The 27,553-nt window shown below is 43.9% G+C and overlaps 1 protein-coding gene across 1 annotated transcript in view; it reads left to right on the top strand.

Annotated features, from left to right (window-relative positions):
* LOC149362550 (sodium-coupled monocarboxylate transporter 2-like) overlaps positions 1-27,553 on the top strand; it is a 38,589-nt gene that overhangs the window by 4,575 nt on the left and 6,461 nt on the right. The window contains exons 3-12 of the mRNA XM_089569752.1: positions 3,195-3,246; positions 6,959-7,026; positions 10,384-10,535; positions 11,892-12,032; positions 15,596-15,725; positions 17,003-17,091; positions 21,456-21,565; positions 21,882-21,949; positions 23,620-23,706; positions 26,250-26,422. Coding sequence (XP_089425878.1) covers positions 3,195-3,246; positions 6,959-7,026; positions 10,384-10,535; positions 11,892-12,032; positions 15,596-15,725; positions 17,003-17,091; positions 21,456-21,565; positions 21,882-21,949; positions 23,620-23,706; positions 26,250-26,422 — 1,070 coding nt within the window. The remainder of the gene's footprint in view (positions 1-3,194; positions 3,247-6,958; positions 7,027-10,383; positions 10,536-11,891; positions 12,033-15,595; positions 15,726-17,002; positions 17,092-21,455; positions 21,566-21,881; positions 21,950-23,619; positions 23,707-26,249; positions 26,423-27,553) is intronic.

Raw genomic sequence — 27,553 nt, forward strand, 5'->3', positions numbered from 1 at the left:
CATCGATTGTTTGTTTGTCTCTTTGTGTCTGTGTCGATACTTGTTCAGCAGCAAAAGAGGCATCAATTGCTGGGAAAAATGTTCATGAGGCTTATGGAGGTTTAACGTCCCAAGGCGACTCAGGCTATGAGGAACGCAAAATGTGTAGAAGAAAAGATTTTTCTTCCGGCCCTGAATTCAAAACTTCAGACGTCAGAACAGAATGGAGTCTGTGGTCGTTGTTGCAAGTCAACAGGGTTGCCTATCCTAAGAGATTCGCAGCAACAAAAAGGAAAAGTACTCAAGCTATTGCTATGTGCTTGTGGGAACGCACGGCGGAGGCCGGTATGAAAACTTCATTCTGAGACCTCTTCTAGCTTAGAATTGCTTCGTTTTTCCATCAAAGTAGCCTCACTGATTTGAACACGAAAATCTACCGGTACACAGCAAATTCAGTTTTTTCACAGTGCCCTAGAAAGGAGAAGAGCACATCCGACATTCCCTGGGTGTTTTATTCGTTCCTCGTGTTTAACTAGCAGAGCCGGTGTACCTCACCCGGTGAGGTGACAAAGACTACTAGTCTTTCTAGTCTGCATCTTTTGTCAGGAACCACCTTTCAGCTTATTGGCTCCGTGGCGGGGACGCCGCAGACATTAGACCCCCAGCTAACCAGTCGGCCTACAGAAATTACGAGTCTCTTACCTTCGCAGCGCCCACAGCTAGCCCATGACCCAATTTCTGATTTCGATTCGTTAAGGCTCTTGTTTTTTAGAAGTGCTAGTCGAAGCATATTAATTTTTCCTCAAGTAAGAATTTTCTCAACAGTCGAATGCTCTAACTAACAATTGCTGATTTGTCAGCGCGCTTTAGCTGGGACAGCGGAGAATAGCGACACGCTAACGCTAGGGTGTGTTTGCACAGCCTGCGTACGAAATATTTTAATTTCTGTGGCCCTGAAGAAACAGAATGAAACAAAATTTTGCTTGCGTTAATGTTTATTGAAGTGATAAGAGTAGGAGGGACTTTCTGAAGTGGGGCCTCTGCAGGCTTCGGCATTGAAGCATGCCGCAAAAGAAGCCTCCTGTTATGGCCTTCAATCTCACTTCGTCAAGAGTACATGCAAGCATGATAGACATCGCTGGAAAGGTGCATAATTTTCAAGGAATTCTCCCTACGAAATATGTTGGCTTCAAGGACAGCCCCCATTCGTCCGTTAGTTTGAAGCGTTGATCGGCAGTGTAGGTGACCCGTGCGGAAGCGCTCATTCGAACACGTACAACGCCGCATGTTCTGCACCTGTTGTTTATCGGCGCTAATCACCATTTTATGGCAGCCCGCGACTGTGCCATGTCTTTGATGGCTACGCATCCGTGTCGTCCTCAACCGTGATGTAACCTAGTTTTGGTCAGCACAGTACCATTCCCCTTTCGGTCACTCCTTCCCCTTCTGTCCGGCTCTTCTTTGCGAGGAGGACGCTTAACACCTGTGCCCTTTTTACGTGCTATCCGGCATAAGCGCCAGCTCCGCTGTGGACCGCCCCCAGGCCGTCCACCAGATGCAGAAAACAGATTTTTGGGCCGCACCACCGGACGTTATTGGGCTTTCATCAAGAGTCCAGTGTGTATCTCTATTCGTAAAAAATACTGTATGCCAGCAGACACGCTGTAGCGACAAAAAAAAAGCACTGTACCTTGTTTAGCTCCAGCCTTATGGCTCACAAGCATTAAAGCTTGACATACTAAGCGTAATGTATTCTTGCCAACGGTACAGGCTTGGTCCTGGTGCCCGTCTTCAGAACAAGGGAATCGCCATTGGACGCATAGTACTAATGCGCTGGCACTGGCAGCCCGGGGAATTTCTTCGTTATTTGAGAATGTTTGGCGCCCCGAATGGCGTGGCTGTAGTTCATGGCACATCCGCTCCTTGAGCGTGCATCTATTAGCATACCATTGGAGCGGAAATTTTCAGAATGCTTACGACAGGTTTGGCTTCTTCTTCGCCCAGAAGTTTGCAACGGTTTGCAGACGTCGCTTTCCATCATCATCATCTTTAATGGCGAAAAGAAATATTTCAAGTTAGTCCGCAAGCAAGAGGCTTGAGCGCAAGCGACTTATCGCTGCTTCAAACATGCCAGTTTTCATTATGCGACCTAGGCGGGCAGCGAATGCATACGCATACGTGGTCGTAGTACAGTACATTTTTAGTTCTCAGTTGAATTTCAAAAGACACTAGCCGAGCAAGCCCTGCTTTTCCTGACGCCATTGTGCTGGACTGAAAGTTGATATCTTGCTACAGCCCAGGAGACAGCTAAATGCTTACGAAATCGAAAGCGCTGTTTCATACATCGCTCCAGGTGTAAACCTTGGAAATAATCTTCTGGTGAATTCTTCCAACGTCTTTCTGTTTGTGAGGAAGCTGATATCAGCCGCTGTATTTATAGCTTCTGTGTTATATCAGGGGTAAACAAGTTTCTAATTTTACGGTTCACTACACATTAGAGTCATAGGTCATTGTACACCATTCAAAACACTTATTAGAACTCCACACTTTCACAAACATATACTGAGAGTAAAACCTCCTGGAAGGGTTTCGGTGCTGTTGATATTAGTAATTATTGTGAACATACCTCTCATTTGTCACAACTGTTCCTCAGTTTCATTCTCATGATAGTCCTCAACTGTTACATACTTATGTGAACCATCTGTTGCATCTCTCTCAATCACTGCGTCTATAGTATCAATATTATTGATAAAATGAATAAACAAATTTTGAGTCTAAGAACTATGGGAAGAAAGTGTCGTAGCAAGTCAATTGTCAAGCGCGCTGGCATCTGATATCTAGTGTTCTTAGTAATTAAAAACAGTTCATTAAAAACTGTACGATACAGCGTATTTTTTCAATCACTTTGAAGGCGGCCTTCTACCAAGTTTCTGCATGCCAAGCTCTTCATAATAATTAAGCGTCCGCAAATATTTATGCCCTGAAATTTTGGAGCACGATTATGCAATACGGTGTCAGAGATAGCGAAGACGAAAAATTCGTTGTCGAATGATAGACGTTGAAGAACCTGTATATATGTTAGCAGCTGAATTAATCCTTCTTTCTTATACTTTATAGGCGATATACGTGTATTTTACCTTTTATGTGGTTTTGTATGAAATGCTCATGAACAAAGACAACTGCATGACCGCAATAAATTGTGTTCTTATTTCCAGCAAACTCTGGGGGCGCTGTGCATATACACTGCTTCACTAGCAGTGTCAACAGGTACGAGTATGAACACGTGCATGTCTTCCTTTTGTGCAAGCAAATAACACATTTGGACAGAGAGCGCACTGCCGAGTGTGCTTGCGAGAACTCCCATATCACGCTGCGTTCTCAGTGGCAGTGTTATCAGAAGCCAGGGGTATGAAAAAATTGCCTGTTTAGCTCACCAACAGCTTTAACCTAGTCACATACAGCACTACACATCATGAGATTTCTGCAGCACGATGTCGACACCAACCTCAAGTGATCTCGGCTTCACCATGTGAAGTGAGGTAGGGGCCAGGGCCAGATCCAAACTTGATAAATGAAGTCAGCAAATCGGACCTCAACATACTGCGTGAATTTGATGGCGAATGAGGTCGTCATTCAGCATAGTATGGTTGTGAGGCCGTTGCCTTTGGAAGTCTCTCCTTCTTACGGCGATAGCGCCTCTTCCGAAGCGAATTTAGAGCACATAACCGAATTGCGCAATGGCTCTTGATATTCAGTTTGCCACCTATGGAATAACGGATTCCGCGGCCAACTCCTTGCTTTCGACGGCTCCACCGTAATGACCCTTAGGGCTGATTCTGCTGCAGAACGTTGCCCGCTATTCATGGAAGCCGTGGTGCTGCCGCGGGCAACCCGCGCTTAACAGCGTGTATAGAGGTCCTTTTTTGTTTTTAGTCAGAGAGTTTGGTCTGTAAGTTTTTATCACCGTTCTTTCCTGCCTTTTCCTCGAAAGGGTTTAGCTGGTTCTATAAGGTAGAAACTTGGGCTTGTTGGTTCTGACCTAAAACCATCTTTAGGCCAACACACGACAAGGACACAGAACGAGTGGACACACGCATAGCGCTAACTTCCAAAAACATTATTGTGAAGAAACACATCTGCATATACGTACTGCACTGCCGTGGTATCACCGTCTATACGTGATGTCATCGAGCCCGAATGAATGCAATTTTTTTTTTTTTTTGGGGGGGGGGAATATTAACAAAGGGGGCACTAAGGCAGACACTTCCTAATCGATCTAATTTTTCAGCTTCAATTGTTTCCCGCGCGCGCTTATCCATGCTTTTTTTAGCACATTTGAACTGTCTTATCATAGAGAGGTGTACACCCTTAGCATTCATTACAATGCTATAATAGCACCCCATTTGTTCATTTTTTCTTTACATTGCGCTGTGCTCTCAGAGACAATCGTTTAAACACCGACCGTTCTGTGTCCTCGTCCTGTGTTACGCTAAAAGGTGGTTATCAGATGACGTAGGTTGGTGAGCTGCTTAGGAGAGAATCGGCCACATGCTTAACAACTTACTAAGCTTTCTTCAATTGTTTTTCCGGAGCCGCGTTTTTCCTTCAGAGTGGAGCCAAAACAGGGATTCAGTGGCTGGAAGGGAGGGGGGGGGGGGGGGAAGGGTTCTATATTCGGGCCATTCCATAGCTCGACCCTTAAGCAAACCCATATCACGTAGAAACAGAGTGCGAAGAAGTGAAGGCTTCCATAACGTGCTCGTGGTATCGGCAGCGTAGGTTGCCGGAAGATATTTTTATGCATTCACTCAAACCTTGAACCTAAAGACAAGAAAGGCTTTGCGTAATGCACGCGATGCCGCAAGCACCGCCGTAGCTTTGAGGGTATAGCTCTATATTGCAGATACAGAGTTCAAACAATTTTTTGCTTCTAATCTGAGTTCGGTTTGGTTTGGTTTATTAGGGTTTAACGTCCCAAAGCGACTCAGGCTATGAGGGACGCCGTAGTGAAGGACTCCGGAAATTTCGACCGCCTGGGTTTCTTTCACGTGCACTGACATCGCACAGTACACGGGCCTCTAGAATTTCGCCTCCATCGAAATTCAGCCACCGCGGCCGGGATCGAACCCGCGTTTATGGGCTAGGAGCCGAGCGCCATAACCACTGAGCCCGCGGCGGGGCTAATCTGAGTTTGGTTGAAGGAAGAGGCTGCAGAAGCCTGCGCATGGGAACGCGTATTTGAGCTGCCTATTTTTTTTTTTTGAGCCCAAGAAGCCTCCCATAATTATTTCTATAGAGCGAATTTTGACTACGAGCCAATGCTTGGCAATGGCATAGTCGTCTTGTTTATTTTGAACCATATAAAGTAAATAAAATGAGCGTGTTGTTCGAAGATCTTTCAAGGTGCTGTGGGATTAAAGAATAGTAGGAAAACTGCAAGGACCTTGAAATCAACTACACTTAAAGTGAAATGGCGTACCCCAAAGAACGCCATCATAATTTTTCAAAATAAACTTCAGGTATTCTTGTTTTTGCAATGCTACAGAAATTGTACATTAAGTAAATAAACTGATAAATAAATAATACTGAAAGTAGTACAGAAGACTTTTTCGTGGTCGCCGCAAACGCCACATTGCGGTCTGCAGGCTGTTAGCACAAAGGGCCTGCCGCTATGAGTGGCCCCGGTTTTCACGCTCCCTTTAGCAACAGTGCATGGTGCAAGTTCTTCAACGCGCAACCTGTTAACACTCCGAGCTCTCGAAACACAATGCCGGTTCTTCGTATATGGCGTCTATCTTCAGTAGTATTATATTCTTGTGGACAGAATTCTCCAAGGTGCGCTTTAGAGAGCTGAAGCGCATAGCTTTGCCATCGCTCGGTGCAGTGAAACCACACTTGAATTTAAAAGTTACACTTGTTAAAATTAGGCAATACTTAAAGAACGAACACCCCTGCAATACGCCTAGATCACTAATCACGCTTTCTGCAGACTTCTGACGCCTAGAGGTGGATACGTATTAAATGTCGTACATGTCTAACTGATATCACTGTTATAAATGGTCACTATAATCAGTATAGTCACTATAGTAGCAGGGGTTTTGAATGAATGATTTAAATAAAAGTTAAAAATGACTTGATCACTTTTTATTAATTTTTAGATCGAGCCCACGTCCTCAACATAGCAATGTAAGGCTGAAGTAAGGTTGTGTGATATCACTAGTGAATTCTCATAAAGTGGAGACCGCTACCTGCGTAAACATCAACCTCAACTAATGAGGTCGAGCGAGGTCACGAGATTTTATTCCAGGCTGAGGTGAGGTCGACATACTTGATCTCAAATTTCCCCCTCTGGTGCTAACTGCGCATAATTTCCTGTTACTGGTACCAGATGTGTGCGCACACTAAAACGGGGTGGGCCGTGAGCGTTTACCGATGCATGTTCCGCTAAAGTGAAACACTCATGGGTATGGTCGCAACACGCCAGTCTGATAGCTTCCAGAATATTTCTGAGTAGGTTGCAAGATGTGGCGGTGTAGGGTTGTATTGAGTACCGCCTTAGCAAATAAAAATATTACTTGGCAATTTGTCATGTCGGAAAGACTGGGAAATGTCGTGGATATATCCTCTTTTGGTTTCTCAATCCCCCACTGTCACAATTTGTGGCACTCAAACACACACTGTACGTACAATTAAATAAAATGTAATACATGTGCTAACATGCATCTAACACGTATGTAAATGTGCTAACATGTATGTAAATGTAATACATGTGCTAACAGTTGTAAGTTGGCGCTGGTCCTGCCGTGTTTGTCCCTTTTGTCCACGTCTTTTGCGCCATTTTCCTGTTGAATCATCTCCATACATATGCAAGGCTTACTCTACAGAGATTTCATTTTCTTATACTGTGTCTGCTGTATGGCAGAACGGCATACCTGAACGACTGCATTAATGAAACTGTGCTTGTAATTTCCCTTACCAGGATTTCACATTCCTGTTACTTGGTGCAGCCTGGCAATTGGCTTTACGGGAACTGTGTACACTTCCCTGGTAAGACATCATTTCTCTAATACACGTAATATACTGCTGAATTCGGTGCTAGCTGGCAAGTTATGCGCAAAAAAAATCAAACTGCTAAAACGTCTCCTAATCCCGGCCTACTTACAACCTCGAGCTTAGGTCGGAGGGGCAGGGTTGTTTTGGTCCTGGGGCCTCAAATCAGTAACGACAAATGTACGCCACCCTTCCTCTACGATTAAAGTGCCTACAGCGAGGCTGGACGCTCAGGCCATACTATCGACACCCCCGCATTTATTTCAGCAAAGTGAGCTACGTTCACGATTAGCAACGGTCTGGATTTTCGACGGTGGTTGCCCCGTCAAGCTTGCAGACTGGCTCGCGCGGTAGTCGCAATCACCGTCGATATATGGGCCTGCCGGAGCAATGGGGTCGTCGCGCCATACCAGACGCTGATTTCATTCACTCAAACAAGGATTTAGAGCAGCACAATCGTGGCGCGCGAATGCGCTACTCACTTGATTTTTTTTTTGTACTTCGCGGGCTTTCTTTGCAGATCGTAAAAAAGATACACATAAGGTTTTCTTTATCGCAACTAAATGAAATGGGGGGTTTCTGAAGGTGCTCTCTAACTTTGCTAGTCGTATTTGCTGTCTAATGTCAATATTTACGCGTTTAGGAAAGCAATCTTAATTGCTAATGAATTAATTGCAAAACAAAAAATTGCCTATGATGCTAAGCCGGTTGGTAAGTAGGTTCCCCTGGCCTACCTCAAATATCTTATTTTTTAACCCTTGGCTACAGTTAGCCTGGACACCTTGTATATGGTACTCCTGGTTTCATCGCTATAATTTTTAATTATGATTTCAGGAGTGATTCGCAATCAGTTAAGTTAAAGAGTGTTGTGTTGATATGGCTACAGACACTGATAGGGGCATATTCATCCGATGTATGGAACTACAAGCAGAATTATAGTAATGAAACGGGTCTTTCTTGAGGTCGCAGGAATGCACCTACCCCCACGGCAGGACACGTAAATGGGCTCACATGGCTTTCGACCAATTGCACGTGATGACCCTCTGCAACATCTCCTTGGAGTGCAACGAACAGCTTCTGACAGAGATTATGATGAAAAGGACATGTAATTAGCTGTGTGTCTAAAAGACGACGTACTATCAACAGCCTAAGGTTTCCAGAGTACCCGTCGCTGAACATTCTTCGTACTGATATCGCCCAATGGGATACTTGGTCGACAGCTTGTTTCTGGGGCTGCACGATGCTCTGAAACGCCTTAAATCGACTCATTAATCCGTCATGCTCGACATCACTGCCGATGAGGGTTATCCTACATTGTCATGCGCCACTGGAACTAAACCGACCTACCTCTACCAACCTAGTTCAAACGATGCTCCATCACATCGTATCCATGTTTGAAGAGCGCGGGTGTTACATTGCTTCCGATGGACTTCAGACTGCACGGATGCAGGCACAGGGAATCAGTACGCTCATGACGCGGCCAGGGAGAGTCTGCCTACCTCCACTGCTCTGCTGGACCATGTTGAGAAGGATGTCCATGTGTGCCTTCCCGTACCTCCATTAGATCAGAAGAGCATTGAATTCTTCCATTTTCTAATTAATTAGTCACCTCAGGAATCCATTCATTGCTGTCTTCTCGACACCAACGCTCAGGCTTTTGTTCTCGGGCGGGCGAAGTTTTCATTAACGAGTTTGTGCTGATGCTTCCTGCACCATGAACCATTCTTCTAAAATGGCTCGCGCGCAATTCGACATTCGCCGTTACCTCTCTGACATCAGCGTAGATTACTGAAATGGCCGTACTGCTTGGTTAACTGTAAACATGATCTATTTCGACTAACACGGCAATGTTTCTTCTTTGATCGAGGCAGTGGCGCCCTGGCAGCCAAGCATGGCGCACTCACACATATCAATGACTTTAACCAACTGCCTTATTTTCCCCTCCACAACATTAAGGGGAAACCTGCTGCCGTTAACTAGCCTTATACAAGCGCTGCGATGCAGGGCTTCTCACCCCACTTAGTCGGTTGCTGATGCCCTCTTTCCGGTTTGTAGCCGTATGAACTCGAATTCCACTATTACTTTATGTGATGAATGTTCTGCTTCACCATCCCCCGAAAATCGCCACGGGCCTTCCTTTGCAAATGAAACTCCATCACTCATTCATATGTATTGTCCTTGAATCAACATCTCATTGCACATTACAAAAATTTTCGTGGATATATTTGGTGGTGGTCCACACTTTTAAGATGAAAATGCATGACACGTTTCCCGCTCCGCTCCGAACCATTTCTTGTAAACGGCACTATTATCCATTATCTTAGAGATTTATGGTTCACCCAATTCCTTGTTGCTTTCTCGGGACGAAACTACATACACAGATTTTGGAGATGTGCTGATACAAGTTTTTCATATTTTTGGAACGTTAAGTGGATATGGAAAATTCTTCCGGTGCTTGTATATGGAGTCCAAGGGGGTTAGGTTCTGCACCACACCGCGTGGTTCGTTATATTTCTGCAGCGCTCTAAATTTCTTGAAAACCACAGCAGCATTGCTCCTTCCGCCTCTAATGCTTACGGTTTCCTCTGATGCTATAAGGGCCTCATTTCAATGTTTATAGGTAACGATTCAGGGTTATAAACTTTGAATAAATGCTGTTCATCATTACCAAGCTTTTGCATTCTAATGACCGATGCTGCCGGTGGGACATTCATTAAATATGACTTGCAGCCTTCAGAGTTAAGGTATTTTATTATCTTTACCAATATCTTGCACCGTGGGTTGCCTGCGCGTGATCTCTCCCTTGCGAACATTCTTGACTGGTCTATCAGTCTTAAAAACGATAACTAACCCGACGTCGGGAAGAAGTAAATATCAAGCAGCCTTCCCGCGGCTGCGCCAAAAAACCACTTTAAATATTAAGATCACAAGGACCTGATTTTGCGAGAAAAATTTGAACTCCACAGTTTTCAGAAGGAAAGAGGTGACCGAAGTAACAGAGATAAGTTACGCCCGCAAATATTTCATTTATTATTCTCCCTAAATACAGAGCGCATTTATCAAATTTAACGCTGGTTGCAGCGCAATCGGTTTTTTCTTGTTTTCGTAAATAATTTAGTACTAAAACAATGAGATTTTTTTACGGCTAAGTAAAGGTATCATTCCGAATTCAGAATCTCTACGTACCATACCGCCTTTTTGAAATATATGTGTTCCCCCCAATATGTTCTGAGATTTTTCTTTTTTTATGCTCCCCTATATATCTAAGCAAACTTCAGTATTACTTCTAGTATCTCTGTGTAACAATCGCTTATAGAAAAGACAGAAGTTCACCACAATGCCTTACGTGTGCAGGGTGGCTTACGAGGTGTGGTATGGACCGACTGTGTGCAAGCTGTCGTCATTGTGGCCGCACCGGCCACCATCGTCATTAAGGTTCTCTGGGACGCCCGAACGCGGCAGCTGAGGCCCTTCACACTCGAAGATTTCAAACCGTACGCCTTCGAGTACGAGAATTTCCGACATTTCAACGGATTTGTTTGTAATACAGAGAATACACTCGGGCTTCGAATTAAGCAAAACCGCGGACATTCCGTGGCCTTAAGGAAAGTAGCGCTTGCCGTAGAAAAATTAATAAAGGAGTACAAGAACCACGACCACACAAAAAATATTGTACGAAGGGAGTGCGAAAGCATTACGGTTCCTGGGTGCATTGACACCTACCCACGCACACGCACGCGCGTATGACGCCACCTGAATCGCTGTACGACAAATTCTTGCGTCACATTTTTGGTACGAATGTTGGGAGCACTGGCGGCACAGTATGTCGGCAAGCGGCGAGTATATATAAATGAACGACGTGTGTAACATCGCCTTAATTTGCGATGCTTGGCTTGCTGTGCGCGTAATACGGTCGCTTGATGACGTTATCCTACTTTTGATGCCACAGCTGGAATTTTCTGTACCATCTGCAAGTACACACACAGATGTGCCACCTGCTTTTCTTCAAATGGAACTAGTATTGATTCAGTATTTAAAAAACACAGTAGAAACAACAGGACACTATATGACCAGTATTACCAACAGACCTATTTTATGCCAAGGAGCACCTACTGTAGGGTGCAGGGGTGCAGAGCAGAAGTGTCTACACGCAATAATGTGTGGCACTAAAAATGCGCAGGTAAATAAACGAACAAGTTTGAAATTATAAACACAGGCATAACATTTGCTAATCCATGTAATTCCTTGTGTATCGATTTCGATGCCTTTTGTTATGCATTTCGTCTCATTTGCCAAAAACTGACATTTATAAAACATGCCCTAAACCAGTTAGGACAGCAGTGTGTTTCAACTATGCAGTGTTATTCACCTTCACTCATGGTTCCTGTGCCTGATTATTTTCTCCAGAGCGAATCACTGAAACTCAGATTACTGAGCTAGCAGACATCGACAAAAATAACTGCCCTCTTGTTGTCCGTGCGTGTTAGCAAAGTAGCCCAGTTAAAAGGATCCACACGAATCAACTAGCCCAGGTTCCTGCTATTCTGTGCCAAATCAGTATCAGAAAAAAAACACGGTTGAAGTTACTCCTTTGCAATTACTTCAAGCTCTTGGTAGGGCGGTAAAGCGATTTTATGTTTATGATAAATCTGTTTTTGCGAAGCTGATGTTTCATAAACTAAAGCGCTATCGAACTAACCCACAGACTAACAAAGTTCTTTATGTTCTTCAATAAGCGATATGTTAAAGCAGCGCCAATAGATTGTGGTTCAAAAATTTGGTGAATTCTTCCTTATGTCGTCAAAATACCTTCGTACCGTCAAGAGATCAGCCTTTGACATGCATGCTCTCATTTTTTCTAGGTACAAGCTAGACCTCACTCAAGACGAAAACATGTGGTCATGTCTCATCGGACTGTATTGGTCTTGGATCTACCGCGCCGGTCTTGACCAGGTCATGGTGCAGCGGTACTTGGCTTCCAGGTCTCTCCGCGACGCGAAAAGGTGGCATTATTCTGCTTCATCAAATAGGAAACAGCCTAATATGCTTTGCACATGTGCATTTTTTTGGAGTTAAACCTGATAGCGTCGTCGTACATAGTGGTGCGTTGCGGGTATGAGCGAACAAGAGCTGATTGCGTAACCTATTTTTCGGGCGTCACCGATCTTGGCCTGCATGTTAGTGTTTTCAGGAGCAGTTTGGCTATACTCGAAATGCTTTTGGATACTACTGGAATAGTGGAGTAGGTAGTGAAAATTAGATGACTTCGCAGTTTCGAGTGAGATTACATTTGAAAAAGCCTGCATCAAAATTTTTTTAAACGCAGGCGTCTCCACTTCTTCATCAGTGTAACCTTTTTCGTCCCAGTTTTTCTTGAGGGAGGATGACGAAGCGGTCATGTAATATATGCTATTTGTTCATCCATTTTCTCACGAAGGCTCCCAAGTACTGCGGCAGTGTCCTAGTAGTTTGAGCATCCGCCTTTCATGCAGGAGGTGCCGGGTAAGATCTGCAGTCCCGTCGGGCACCCACCGGTTATACATCCGGGGGTTTATCAGGAGTCAAATAATGGGGGAAGCGTTTCCGACCTCACCACGAAGAGACGATAAAAAGCCTTCTTCCATTTCGCTTTTTCGTCAAAGCTGTCGTTGCGTTATTAACGTTTATGAGCGTTAAAATCTGCCCAGCACAGCAACTGGGGCGAAAAAAGTTACACTGATGAGCAACTCGAGGCGGCTGCGTTCAAAAAATTATGAGGCAGATTTTTTTTTTTTTTTTCAAATGAAAACTCACACAAAACTGAGAAACAATCAAACTTTCACATGTGCATATCATGCATGTGTGCCACAGTAGAAATTGCATAGCTATGCGCCTAATTATAAATATGCTCCATAGCCTTTGCAATGCGTTTGTTTTGTTTGTTTATGGGGTTTAACGTCCCAAAGAGACTAAGGCTATGAGAGACGCCGTAGTGGAGGGCTCCGGAAATTTCGACCACCTGGGGTTCTTTAACGTGCACTGACATCGCACAGTACACGGGCCTCTAGAATTTTTCCTCCAAAGAAATTCAACCGCCGCGGCCGGTATCGAACCCGCGTCTCTCGGGTCAGCAGCCGAGCACCATAACTACTGAGCCACCGCGGCGGCTCCTTCGCAATGCCTATGAAGACATACGCTTTTAACTGATGCCTTTAATAAAAAGGGAATCTTATTCCGAAATCGCCTTTATATTCAGAACGAAGATACCGGCCTCGCGTTGTAATTTTCGTCCCAGCTAGTTGGTATTACGAGAGCGCACTTATGGTGTTTTATCGGTTTTTCTTTTACTTGAAGTATGACTCACGCGACTGGAAAAAGAATTCTCCAGGCCGCTTTCTTTGTTTTGTTTCTCTTTATCTTAAATCTTCTTGGCGCTTTAGAAAAATGTAGCAGGAGTACAAAGAACAACCGACAACCATCGAGCGTCAGGTCTTTGAAATCCGCATCTCAAATGTAGGGCACGAAAGCCTTTGAAAGGCCTGTTGCATTCTGTGTAAGTTTGAATGCAATATACTTAATGCAGTATACTGCAGTGCCTGATTGCAGTATACTGCAATACCTGAGTGCAGTATACACAAATAGCACAACTAGAGTTTCAGTTTCTCTTAATGTGGTACAAACCCCAGGGCTGTCGATGTTGTGTCCCCTTTTATAATCTGGGTGTGAAGTCTCTCGTACATTAATATATCCCTTAGGCTTGAATCATATTAGGATGGTTTTACAGCTCCAAGCAAAATAAAACTTTGTTTTGTTTATAACACGTGTTTTAAATCAGACAACGGTACTCTTACCTTCTCGCATGATCGTATGACCGAAAAAATTGTCTGCACAAGACAGACTCGGGTTAACAACCAAAACTCTACAGATAACCTAACCCATTCATTGTCATCATCATCATCATCAGCCTGACTACACCCACTGCAGGGCAAAGGCCTCTCCCATGTATCTCCAATTAACCCTGTCCTTTGTCAGTTGCCGCCACTGTATCCCCGCAAACTTCTTAATCTCATCCGCCCACCTAACTTTCTGCCGTCCCCTGCTACGTTTGCATTCTCTTGGATCCACTCCGTTACCCTTAAGGACCAGTGGTTATTTGGCCTTCGCATTACATGCCCTGCCCAAGCCCATTTCTTCTTCTTGATTTCAACTAAGATATCATTAACCCGCGTTCGTTCCCTCACCCACTACGCCCTCTTCCGATCTCTTAACGTTACGCCTATGATTTTCATTGTACTAAACCAAAAAGTATCCCGTCTCTGCACAATAATAGCATGCTAAAATCTGTATATGCAGGCTCACTCTAAATACTGTTCATGTTCCTAAGCTGGGGCATTTATGGGAGATGTAGCGTCTCATCAAAGAGCAATGTGGGCACGGATAATCTTCATACAACGATTTTCGCTGCACTTGCTGTTAGCGTGTTTTGTTATCCAGTCGACATCCTGACTGCAATATACGTGCACACAAAGCTCTCTGTTGTGCGAAAATGTCGTTTTGCGTGTACCAACATATTTTATTTTTCGAGAGACCGCGAACTGTGAAGTTATAAATGAATGAAAGGTTCAGTCGCTTCCTTCGTGGTTTTGCATAAGCCTTTAGAACATGATTCATAAATATACGTGAGTCATGGTATTCGTTGCGAGTTTTCAGCTACTGAAATTAACGGCTTTCCTTATGGCACTGTCATTACGTTCGTCCACACTACAGGAGTTTCTACCATCTATTGAAATTACCTTAAGGTAGAAAAAAAATTTCTCGGAAGAACTGTATCAGATTCGCCAAGAGAAAACATAGGTCTGTAAGAAACTTGACCCCTCATTCACGCGTAGAACTAAACTTGAAATGCAAAAAGTGGAAAACTCGGCGAGTTGGTACTGATACGTGTTAGAGACACCACAAGGTTCTGTCTTTCTACGTCTCCGCCCTCTTCCTTGTGGGGCCTCATTAACATGCAGAAATTGAAAACTTGAAAATTGCCGCGCGGTGGCTCAGCGGTTATGCAGCTAGGCTGCTGCCCGAAGGACGCGGGTTCGATCCAAGCCGCGGCGGTCGCATTTCGATGGAAGCGAAATGCTAGAGGCCCGTGTACTGTGCGATGTCAGTGCACGTTAAAGAACTCCAGGTGGTCTTAGTTTCCGGAGCCCTTGACTGCGGCCTCTCTCATAGCCTGAGTCACTTTAGGTCACTAACCCCACAAACCATAAAACATTAAAAGTGTCTAGGCTATGATTGTGAACAAAAAGTAGCATGGTGACCACTCGCTACATTGGCTCCATAGTTTTCCGCAGCAGAAATAGTCAAACAGGAAGACTGCAGACTGAAAACGTCCTTATTTCTAGCCAAAAATGTTTGTGTGCTTAATAATATCATGTACAAGTTCTTTCGTGAGCGTTAATAGCATTGCTCATTGTTATACAGCTAAGGTCGCCTGTTACGTTCCGGAGCCTATGACATCCTGCGCGCAGATATGAATAGATTATTACATTGAAATGGAAAACATTTTTTACTTTGTCACGCATCTACGCAGAACTGCCTGGTTGGGCACGCTGCTTATCATTGGTTACTTCCTGATGGCTGCCGGCTTGGGCCTAATCATGGCATACTGGTATCGGGACTGTGACCCTTTGCTAGCAGGTGTCATCAGTAGGACTGACCAGGTACGACAATCCTGAATGAACTTAACCGCTGTGTCCTGTTAGCTGCGTTATACTGATTATATTACATCCTTGTTCAAAGCAGGGTATCGAATAGCATAGAAAACCGCTTCTACATCTCTCTCTGAAGTATATTTTTTTAGAGTGTTCTGCTCTAATTCCGCAAAAGAAAAATAAAGTGCGCAGTTACAATTCCTATTTTTTTTCTGCGCTTTGCTTGCAAAGGACTTATGATATATAGAAGACGAATTAATTGAAACAGGAATTTCAACGAACGAACCGAATTACCGTAGCTTTTCTGCTCATTTTATTCTTTTTTGTAGGATCTTTACATAATCTGGGACTGATTATAAATTTCAAAATTTCTTTAATACATGGCTTCGCACGACAAACAATTCTTTCCGAGAAAAATTCCAATAAGCATATTCTTTATATTGAAGTGCTTTAGCTTCAGTCCAAATGAATGCCTTGCATTATATTACTGTGCTGAATGTTCCTGGTAGTTTTTGTTGAGAGTACTGCCTTTCTTTTGAAATATAAAGTGTTCAGCTCGCCTGGTTGATGTGGCTCAAAAACTGCACTAAACAAAATTTAAAAGGTTTGCGGACGCTTTTGCAATCGCTTATATGTGGACAATGCATCCTGTGGCATTGATAATGTGTTACAAAAAACATGCACTTTAATTTCCTGCTACGAGTAGATGTACGGCAATGAACCGTTCTGGGAGCCGCCGCGGTAGCTGCAAGGTCCTGGTGCTCGGCTGCAGAGCCAAAAGCCGCGAGTTCGATCCTGGCTACGGCGGACGCGTTACAATGGAGGCGAAACGCTTATGTTGATGATAAAACGCTAAAAATGTCAGTGCATGTTAAACCGCAGGTGGTCGAAATTATGGCGTCCTTCATAGCCTAAATCGCTTTGGGACGTTAAACGTACCCCATAAATCCACCAACAAAACCATACTGCGCTTACACTATTGCTATTGCTTACACTGTTGCTTAACTACGACTTGATATCCTGCTTTGCACCCATAAGTATTTTGTTAGGCAACGCATTCATTTTAAGCTAATGAGCAATAAATCTTGAAACTAAATTTCTCAAGAATTACCTGTGCAGAGTATTGTTATCTTAAAGCAAAGGAAGAGTTATCCTAACTTCAATAAAATTCTCTAGGTCATAAATTTTCAAATGTGCTTAAAAACTTTGAAGCAGTAAATACAAGAGGAAAGTTCGTTGTACAACACCCACTATAGCTACAATGGCATTGTACAAAATATTTTCAGATCATACCTTATTATGTCAACACTCATTTTTCGACATTTTTGGGATTTTGCGGAATATTTCTGGCAGGCGTTGTTGGAGCGACTACCAGGTAAGCATATGAAGGCGATTTACCTTCTCGGGCTCATGACCCTTTACGACCATGCGGACAGGGCTGCACCGCACGCGCCCTCGGTTTCGGCATCGTTCTTGTCCACGCGAATGCACTCAGCTACAAAACCACTGCGCGTGCACAGCAATTTCTTCCCCGGCAGCGCGTTGAAGAGGCAAGTGACCGCGGTAACGGCTAGATAACTGCGGAAGCATCAGCCCACCTAACGGAGTAAAGCGCGGGAGCAGTGCCCACGCACATGGTTGTATCATCTCTCAGGCACGATTGCTGCGAGGCGTTCATACACAGTGCCTGGGGAGGGGCGTCCCTCCCGTCCGGGCAGCAGCACTACCTGGCGTGTAATGTGCTGTGAGTGGCTGCGACACGGATCACCCCGTCAGATGACATCGCGTTAAGCCGAAATAAACCATCTTAAGTTCCCACGACGGGCGCAGCGTTGTGCCGCGTTTAGGTGAGGCTTGCGCATTGCTGTTTCTGTAGGAACTTTGTGCTACTCCCTGTAACTTGCCTGAGACGCTTCATCCCTCGAAACACGTTGCACTAGTGGAGTCGTGGTATTGTGTTGTTCTATCGACGTTGTAACCTTCACATTTTCTGCACCTTCTTTGATGTCATGATTTATTTGCTCCAGAATAAGCCGGCGATGCAGCCATAGCATAGGGGTAGAGCATCTACGTCGTATAAAAAGGAATCACGGTTCGAATCTCGGTGCCACGCTGATCTCCACCTGATAAAAGAAGTACCAGTCCTTAGGTGGGACCAGATCTTGGTGACAAGAGCCGACAGCGAGCCCCCTTATCAGATCAGACTTGGCCTCTTTGGTGTAGTGTCTAGTCTATAGTAGTGTTCAGTGAGCGTTCAGTGTAGCTACTAATCTGTTCACAAGGAAAGGTAGAAAAATTAGCGATGACAGCTTCTAACAATGCTCCCCTTGAATATAAAGTGTAGAAAAAAATGATGCGGTTTAGCATTGCTGAACACGAAATATTGAGCGAAAACGCAGCATTTAGGAGGTAGAAACCACCACCACGTATTTGAAAGCTCGACTTAGGTACCGACTTGCCCACAAAGCCAGTTAAGCGCGTATTCAACTCTTTCATTGTCAGTGCCAGTGCCTACACTCAAGTGCCGCGTTTCTGCACCAATGTTGTCAACGCCAACGCATATTGCTCTAGAGGAGTGTTTCTCCACAACGCTGCTCACGCCAGCGCATGCAGCTCAAATCTATCGGTCACTACCACCGAATCGCGAATATTAGTTGATAGTTGTATCACTTGATGATGCAGACGATGTGCTATCCACAGCGCGAGAGGTTGTAGCAGTTTAACACGACATGTTACTGGTAGCGGCGATTCTTTTTTTCGTTATTGCATTTTCACAACGGGTACAAAGAAGTAAAACATGTCAGCAACACTTGCACTGACACGGCAGGTGAAAATTTTTTGATCGGGTGTCCGCGCTAAGCTGGGCGTCGATATGGTGACCCCAGGGGCACCCGGTGGTGGCCAGGTCGCCTAAGGAGGAGCGAACCGGCCCAGGGCGGGCACTGGTAGCGGCGATAACCTAGTTCTCTCGTGCAGCAGCCAGAGAAGCTGAAACGCTCGCATCACCGCGGGTTCGAATCGAAATTGCGGCAATGTGTCTGTGGATTTTTAAATTCAATTGTTTTGCTTCGTGCAAACCTACAAATCTCGCAAACCCACAAGCATCGCAAGATCTTGGTCGAAGTTTACACTTCGGAAGAGTGCTGTCGCACGAATATCAAGCAATTAAGCCGCAGTTCGTTACTGTTGTCGCAACAAATTTCTTGTATGACAATTGAAGTTGCAGTGCAAATAGCGAAATAGTGATCGAATAATTTTCTCTAATCGTCCTCGTATTTTTCTGGGCTTGTAATTGATTACTCTAGCCAGGTACATTTCAGACATACAAATTGCAATCGGTTACTTATTTTGCGTAGCGTTCATATAGAAGAGGGCTCTGTATGTAGTCTCGCTAGATTACGACAGCATTTCACTCAGTTCAAACCTTAGAAAACATGCAGGCATTAAGTAAGGAGGTTGTAGAACAGGTTTCAAAGCGAGCTCAGTCCTTCACAGGCAAAGTGACAAAAAATCATTACCGAATTCTGCTATGGAAGGAGGCACAATTACTCCAGTACTAGTCACTTCGTGTTTAAGGCAGGTAATCACAGAACTGGATTGGGAAGATTCCGGAATGAAGCTATGGGAGAGTATCTTGGAAATCTTCAATTTTTTTTCCACATTGCTTCGCTAACTAAATGAGGTGCTGAACTGAAAAGTATGAGAGAAGTCCCACACACGCAAGCCAGACCGGTGGGTCAAATATTGTTACGTGGCCCGAAGTATAGATAGGCACAAGGACGGCCGTAGCACAGGGCACAGATCACGGCGAACACCGGCGGGTAGCGCGCACACCGGGCACTTCCTGCACGTCGTCTTTACAGAGATTATACGTTGCAATATCATCCAATGCTCTCCTAAGAGAGCGGTAGTATGCGGTAGACTGCGAAACATTGGAAGTGGCAAAGAAATATACTCTTTTAGGGTATGTAGTTACCGCTTATGCAGACCACGAGCGTGCGGTAACTCGCAGTATCAGAATGGGGTCGAGTGTGTTTGACAGGGACTCTCACATATAGCCCATTTCAATCAAGTAGAATGCATTGAACAGCTGTACCTTACCGGTGCTAACCTATAGGGCTTAAACTTCAAGGTGGACGAAAGGTGTTAAAATTAAATTGTGGAGAGCGCAGCGAGATATGGAATGCGAAACTTAAGGATACAGGAAGACAACACAATGTATACGAGAAAAAATGCGAGTTAATGACATCCTAGTCGAACTCAGGATTAGGTACTGCCCATGGGCATAACGTGTAATTTGCGAAGGCACAATATTGGATAATAGTATATGAAATAATATTTGCCGAAATGAAATTCTTATTAACTGTCTCACATTTTGGTGGACACCTCAAGCGTGCCCTCAGGGCAGGGTGAAATGTGAGAGTTCAAGAAGAAAGAGAGGGCAAGGGGCCATAGTGGGGGGTATCCGGAACATTTCTGAACAAATGGAAATCTTTAACGAGCGCTGATATCGCGCAGCACTAGGGCGCCTTCATGGCTGGGTTCCATCGAAATGAGACCGCCACGTTTCGATGGTCCCTTAGGTAATGGAGTTGATCTGAAGGAAAAGTAAACGTGGCACGAGGCATAAGAGTCAGGGGCTATAATGAGATATGTAAGTTCCTCCTGCAGTGGGCGTAGTCTGGAGACGGTAGAAGAAGAATGGGGTGGAGCGCATATGACAGGTTCTCTCAGGTAACGAATGGCAGTTTACCAATATTCCTTAAGAGAAAAGTATAGAACAGCTGTATCTTACCGGTACTCAACTATGAGCCAGAAACGTGGATGCTAACAAAGAGGGTTCAGCTTAAGGAGAACTAAGCGAGCCATGGAAAGAAAAATGATAGATGTAACGTTACGAGATCGGAAGCGGGCGGAGTGGGTGAACGAATAACTGCGGGTTAATGACATCCTAGTCGAAATCCAGAGGAAGAAATGGGCTTGGGCAGGGCATGTAACGCAAAGGTTGTACTGGTGCTCCTTAAGGGTAACAGAGTGGATTCCAGGAGAAGGCAAGCGGGGCAGGGGGCGGGTGAAATTAAGAAGTTTTCGGAGATGGGGTGGCCGCAACTGGGCAAGCACAGGGTTACTTCGAGAGAATATGGGAGAGTTCTTTGCCCTGCAGTGGGCGTAGTCACGCTGATGATGAAGATACTGGTGACTTGTCGGGCGAGGCCTTTGGTAGCGGATACTGTTAGCGAGAAAGCTTGCCTCAATCTGTCGTTTAGAGATAAATACTCCTACGATGCGCCTTCCCGACCACAGGTTAAAAAAAATAACTGGCCAGGCGTGCGTTGGCCGATATGCCTCACGACGGCTCGTGCGCTGGCGTAGATCTCAACACCACTGTATTGCGACGAGTTTGGAATCATATTCGTAGCTTCGCGCTTTTACGTGTAAGCATCAGAATTATACAACAAGGGAAGTCATTAATGTTGATTTTTTTTATTACTCTGCTTGAGGAGAGGCCTAGCAAGAAGCGTATTTTTCTCTCCCAGAGGGTATGTTATGGTAATAATAAGTGCGCATTATTAAGAAGGGAGAAATGTCAAATCCTTCCGCAAAAAGAGCAAAACATTTTGGAAAGCAAAAGAAACCTAGAAAGCCATTGGCTGACAGTCAAATAGCATGCATGCAGAAAATAGCGAAGAACAAGAGACTGAATACAATAACTGCAACACGACTCTTTTATTTTTACAGCACTATATCGTCCATTATCAACTCATTGGCTGCAGTGACATATGTCGAATTTGTAGCCCTTTTCGGGAAACCATCCAAGAACGGTTCCATTTTCCTCCCAAAGTGTTTAGGTAAGGTACGCCTCACAGATGTCCAAGTATTGCCTTCATTGGCTTTTTTTCTTACCTTTTGGCTTCAGCGTCAGGAAATGCCAAGATTTAGAGGCTCTCACGCGTTCGTATGCAGTTTAACATATTTTTATTTTGATTAGATTTAGGAAATTTTTGCAGCCCTTCTTGACTGCATTCAGTACAACAAAATTGAACTTTACCATTTAAGTGGAAGGAAATTCCACCAGTCCCATTATATGCGCGAAATGATGTTATTTCAACCGTAGTCTGAATGGAAAGTATCTGTTTAATGAAAATTCATTTTCTGAATCTACAGCAATGACCTGTGGCACAATCATGAGTCTCTACGCAATTGTTGTTCCATACATGGGGTCCGCTGGCAGGGTAAGTGGGCGGCCAAACTTTACTTTGAGACATTCAGCCTCCTTCTATAACATGCATGGGCTTAAACTCGAGAATAAGAAATGCGCAAATTGTTAAAAAGAGGGCAAAGTGCTAAGGCTCTTGAAGTTCAATTCAAACGAACTTTTGCCGAACAGAAAAACTGTCTGTAGAGCGTAAACTATGGCTCCGTAAACAAGCCATTGTCAGTGTCTTGAATTCTACTTGCTTGAAAGGGGTTACGCTTACCGCTTGAAAAATTTATCACCACTTATTCCGCCTGTAGTAACGCTTACAGGTTCCGAAAACTATCTTGCATCGGTCAATTTGTGTTGTTATGAATTTAAGCACTGGCTTGCAGTTGTGATGAAAATTAACTCCTTTACCGTCAGATTAATAGATGACTTCGAAGCTTATTCGTGACTGAGATGACATAAATTTTCATGGATTGAATAACTTACCCATGACAAGCCCTCTTGTAGGAAAAGAAGTCGAGCGGTTGGATGTGAAAAGCGGCTCAAAGCCTTGGTTATGATTTCCTTTCGGAGCTAACTGCATGAACTGTGCTGTTGCAGTGAAAACACTGTCAATATGAATCGGCAGAATGGTGAATGTTCTGAGGTGCTAATGTCTCGAAACCGGCAAATGTTTCGCATTTTTAGGTACAGAAATATATCTCTTGACTAGAGGACCATACACTTTTCCATAGGCTAATTAGTTATCTGGCAAGTGGTTAGCTGCCCGTGCTTCGGCATGTAATATCGCAGGGGAGGTATTTTGGCACAATGTTTATAAGGCGAAGTGCAAAACAAAGTTGTGCGATTTACAGAAAGCCTCTTATTGGCTTTGACGGGCCTGAACGTCATTTGTACTGCATACAAAGTGGCAAAAGAGATTATTATTTTAAGATTATTATTTTTAATAATAATCATTATTCTTTGTTGTTAATATTAACAATATTATTGTAAATTTATTAAAAAATAAGTGATTGTAATTGATAATAATAATCCTCGTCCATAGCGCCGGATGTAGTACATCCTCCATTACCGCGATTGACTGGTTAGTTTGATGGAATGCTGAAAAACGTTTCAAAAAAACTGGTCTGTAACGGCTGTAGTTCACCATAGCGTCTAATAAGTTTTGTTGCATCTTGTGTTTTATCACTTTGTTTGTTTCTGTTAGTTCGTCATCATATTCTGTAAGTGTTCGAAGGATTGTCCAAAAATAGAAGCAGCTCAGTCTTGCGCAACACAAACTTCTCAAATAAAAAAAAAATTGAAATGTGAACTGAATATTTCAGTCAAATTAAACTTACAGCTATAATTGCTAGCTATGTTATTGAGTGGCCTAAGTAATCTCATTATCTAAAATCGGCACATCACTTTTTACTGCTAAAGCGAACTTATATAGCATAATGACCAACGGTAGCAATGCATGCCCAGCCACAGATCATTTATGAAGGATCATGTGCATGATTAGACACATCATATGCATTATTTGGCAAAATCTTTAAAATACTGCGTCATCTGTTTTTGCCTCCAGTATCAGCTTTACACCTTGCATTTTATACTGCTTTCCCCATCGCTAAGGTATCCTCTAGGGCAGCACTCTCAGACCAGATTCTCCTTCAATAGGGGACTAAAAGGCTGTTTTCTTTACGATCGCATTTGCAGGTCCTCATGGCACTGCAGAATTGTATCGCAGCACCTTTTGTAAGTCTGTCCGTGTTGGGTCTTGCATTCCCGTGTGTGAACACGAAGGTAAGAATTACGAGCCTGTGTGGCCTGACAAGCTGCCTAACGCGTTCTTTTAGGTGTCATTTAATCACTGTAAGCTGAACCTAATTGCTGAACTGCAAGAAGGAATGAATATGCACCTTGAAATTTGTTCGCGAAATATTACTCAAACGAAACAAAAAGACGATTCGTGACCAGGTTTACAACACATGTACTTCACCATTGCTGCTGATGGCCAGCAGAAAAGAAGCTATGTGAGTGTAAAGGAACTCTTTCGATTCCTTTGCTTTGTACTCTGCATTCCAAACTAGATAACGACTCTACTGTCTTAAAATCGTTTATTTATTCTCAAGTACAATATTGTTAGACAGATAATTCAAGTTAACGGCATTCACATAGTTACACTGAACGCTGTATTATATGTTTCAGCGAATACAGCTTTGTTCTCACTTCCATAAAATGCGCCCTGACGTTCCTGACATAGCTTTCTATGAAGGACATTCTTGGTATTCACGTTTTGGGGTGTATGTAAGCTCATGTCGGAATTTCAGCAGAGGCCCCATGAAGATTATTTTGAGTTGTGGTTGACTAGGAGGCGCGAGCACTTCAAAGAGAATTACAGCATTATCTGCACAAAAAATGCACCCTTGAATCCGAAAAAGGCTCTTCTTAAGGTCTTCAAAAAAAGCAATCTGGGTCGTATGTAAATGTATGTGTGGCCCACGTAAGCGTTGATGGGCAGCTTAACTGGTAGATTGAGTGCAGTATTACACGTGATAACGAGAGGGAGTCAGCCGTTCATCAACTACCTTTCGCTAAAGAGTAGAAGCTATTTCCAGAATAAAAAACCAATTCATCACAATCGCTGTCACTTTTGGCTCGAGAATAATCTCTACCTTTGTCCTTGTGTATTGCTATATTTTTGTCTACGGGCACTTCCTCTGGCAGTTGGTCACCCCACCACATTGATTTGAGGCCTTATTTCGACCAACCAATCAAGGCACTTATTTTTTTTAGTTTTGATGTGTCATAACTTGGAAAATCGAAAGCTACGAGATTGCTCTATTTCAATTCACGCACGCATTCGACTTCGTTTTGTTGCGGAATTCAACAAAGATCGGTTGCATATTCTTTCTGAGTAAATATAAATAGTATCGCGAATGGGAAGACTAAATTTGCGGGTGTAAATTAAATTTTTTTACCTCAGTTTGTGTTCAAACTCTATCTACGATTCGTGTATATACGTATATACATATACACTGTAAGTTCAAGTAACTTTGAAAAACAACTCATTTATTCGAATTTTCCGCTGGCCCCTGCAAGAAACGTCACACACACACACACACACACACACACACACACACACACACACACACACACACACACACACACACACACACACACACACACACACACACACACACACACACACACGCGCGCGCACGCACGCACGCACGCACGCACACACACACACACACGCACACACGCACGCACGCACGCACACACACACACACACACACGCACGCACGCACACACACACACACACACACACACACGCGCGCGCACGCACACACGCACGCACGCACACACACAAACAAGCATGTATTCAAATTTGACCCCCTAATAAACACATTCATGCCCCCAAGCGTCACAAAGAGGAAAATAGGGAAAAAAGAAAACAGCACAAGCGCTATTCCTATGTTCTAGAAGCCCGCGTGGTTGAATGAACGAATAGGTTTTCGGACACATTATGTGCTTCAAAAACTGTTGCACGACTACTGGAATAAAATTTTTCTCTAGACAGGTTTTTCCGAGGATATCAGGCAAATAAGACGCACACGTTCAATTGATTTATCAATTCCTTAGAACAGGCGTAACTGGTACGAACACGCTACATGTATTCCTTTAATACATTCGCAAGATCTTCCTCTGCGGAGGAAAGAATTGATGCAAGAATTAAACTGCATTGGACATTTGTGGAACGTATAAAATGTTTTACAAGAGCTCGTCAAGGGATAATAATGCGCATTACACAGGAACCGTCGAGCTTAGAAAAAGGGTATTAAGTCAGTCGCATTCAACATTAATTGGCGGTACCTCTTCAACAGAGGTAGTTGCACTCCATTGCGCCTGTATTATGAGTCTCATTTTCACTACATGCTGAAATTATTTCAGCAGCTGTGCTGCGTCTATAAGGGTCGGTCAGTTTACCACTGATTTTGACTTCTGAGCTGGCGAATGGAGTGCATATTGTCGTTTCACCAAAAATTTGGCTTTGTACCTATGGTGTTGCTCAAGGCGTAATACAATGTGAAGGATTCGAAGCGAATGTCTTCCGTATCCAGAGCATATTCTTTGTCATGCATCCTCTGCCCTCCAGTCCGAAAACAGCACTCAATTTTTAATCACATCCTCCAAAAAAAAGAGAGTTTCCCAGGCGAGCTTACGCACACTTTTGCAATATATACGTTAATGGCGCCGGGCTGCACTGCTAATACAGGTTGGTAATAGCCCACATACCATGCTCTCCCATTCGTACAACTTTCCATGCACTTTTCTTGCACTAGGCGGCCGTAATCGCAGCCTTGTTTGGATGCATTTGGCAAGCTGCTTATACCGGGCTCGACATGACGTATGGGATTCCACCTCCTCGAATGCCAGCTACTACGCATGGATGTACTCCGAACGAGACTGTGCTTGTGATAACACATGAGAGCATTTCCACGTCTCTTGCAGATTCGTAAGTATGACGCGCTTGAAAGATGGAAATTTTAGCTGCTGCAACAGCATGTATAGATAAAATTAAACGGATAAGAACTTTAGAAGCGTACAAAAAATTTTTCAATCATGCAATTTCTAGCGAAGACCTTAAGCGAAAAATATGTGCGCGTTTTCTTTTCAAGCAACGTGCAAAATTTTTGAAAGCACACTTTTTCCCTTGACTACAGATATTTAAGAAAGTCCCTGCTGGCATAGATTTATCTCGACTGTACTCAAATTTTATTCCAGAAGCTTTCAGTTTTATGTTTTGGGATCTTCTAAAGGAGCTATTAGATATAATTTTAGATCCAGAGTAACGATCTCAGGCATGGCACTCACTTAAGAATTAACATCTTAATTTAAAACTATTTGCCTCCACTTTCTCTGTACCCTATTAATTTTCTCAATCGGATCACGACAATACTATTCACAGTCGTAACCTCGTACTGTATGTTTGGCGCACACTATAGAACCCAATGCGGTGGAAAATAATATGCAAGTCTCTAATGCGCAATGTCTCGCAATATGTAGGTTAGATTTACTACGCAAAAGACAAATGAATTGTTTCATGTGGAGAAAATGTTCTGAGCTTGTTGGCCAAATGCTTTCAATTTGTGTTTTAAGCCGTTTAAACAATTATCATAAGCTTTTCGATTATCAAAGCGTGGAGGATAATGTGTTTCGATGAGGGAAACATGGTTGCCTCGACCATATTGTTGCGGAAAAGAATATATTTACAGATATTTACAAATAGACAAGAACAGCTGCGAGCGGCACCGAGAACACAGTCCGAACTTCGTTGTCGTCTTCTACTCTTCCCACTCGTGCCATCGCTCTTTGTCGTCGTCGTCTACCCGCTTCAGGACCCCCGGCTGCTGAAACGCCGTCTCGGCGTTAGGGCGGCGACGTATGAGCGTCGTGATAAGGTTTAAGGCGACAGACGTGGACGATGTCGGTGGTGCCGCCAGAGGACAATGGCGAGGTTTCAAGGGGAACAATTTCATTGTTCACGTCGGTAACACGGCGCACGACACGGTAAGGGCCACGGTAGTGCGAAAGGAGCTTCTCCGAGAGACCGACGCTGCGAGAGAGCGTCCAGAGAAGGACGAGT

The sequence above is a fragment of the Amblyomma mixtum genome, chromosome 2 (genome assembly GCF_055824585.1).
Source record: "Amblyomma mixtum isolate Tamu chromosome 2, ASM5582458v1, whole genome shotgun sequence".
NCBI classification, from domain to species: Eukaryota; Metazoa; Arthropoda; class Arachnida; order Ixodida; family Ixodidae; genus Amblyomma; species Amblyomma mixtum.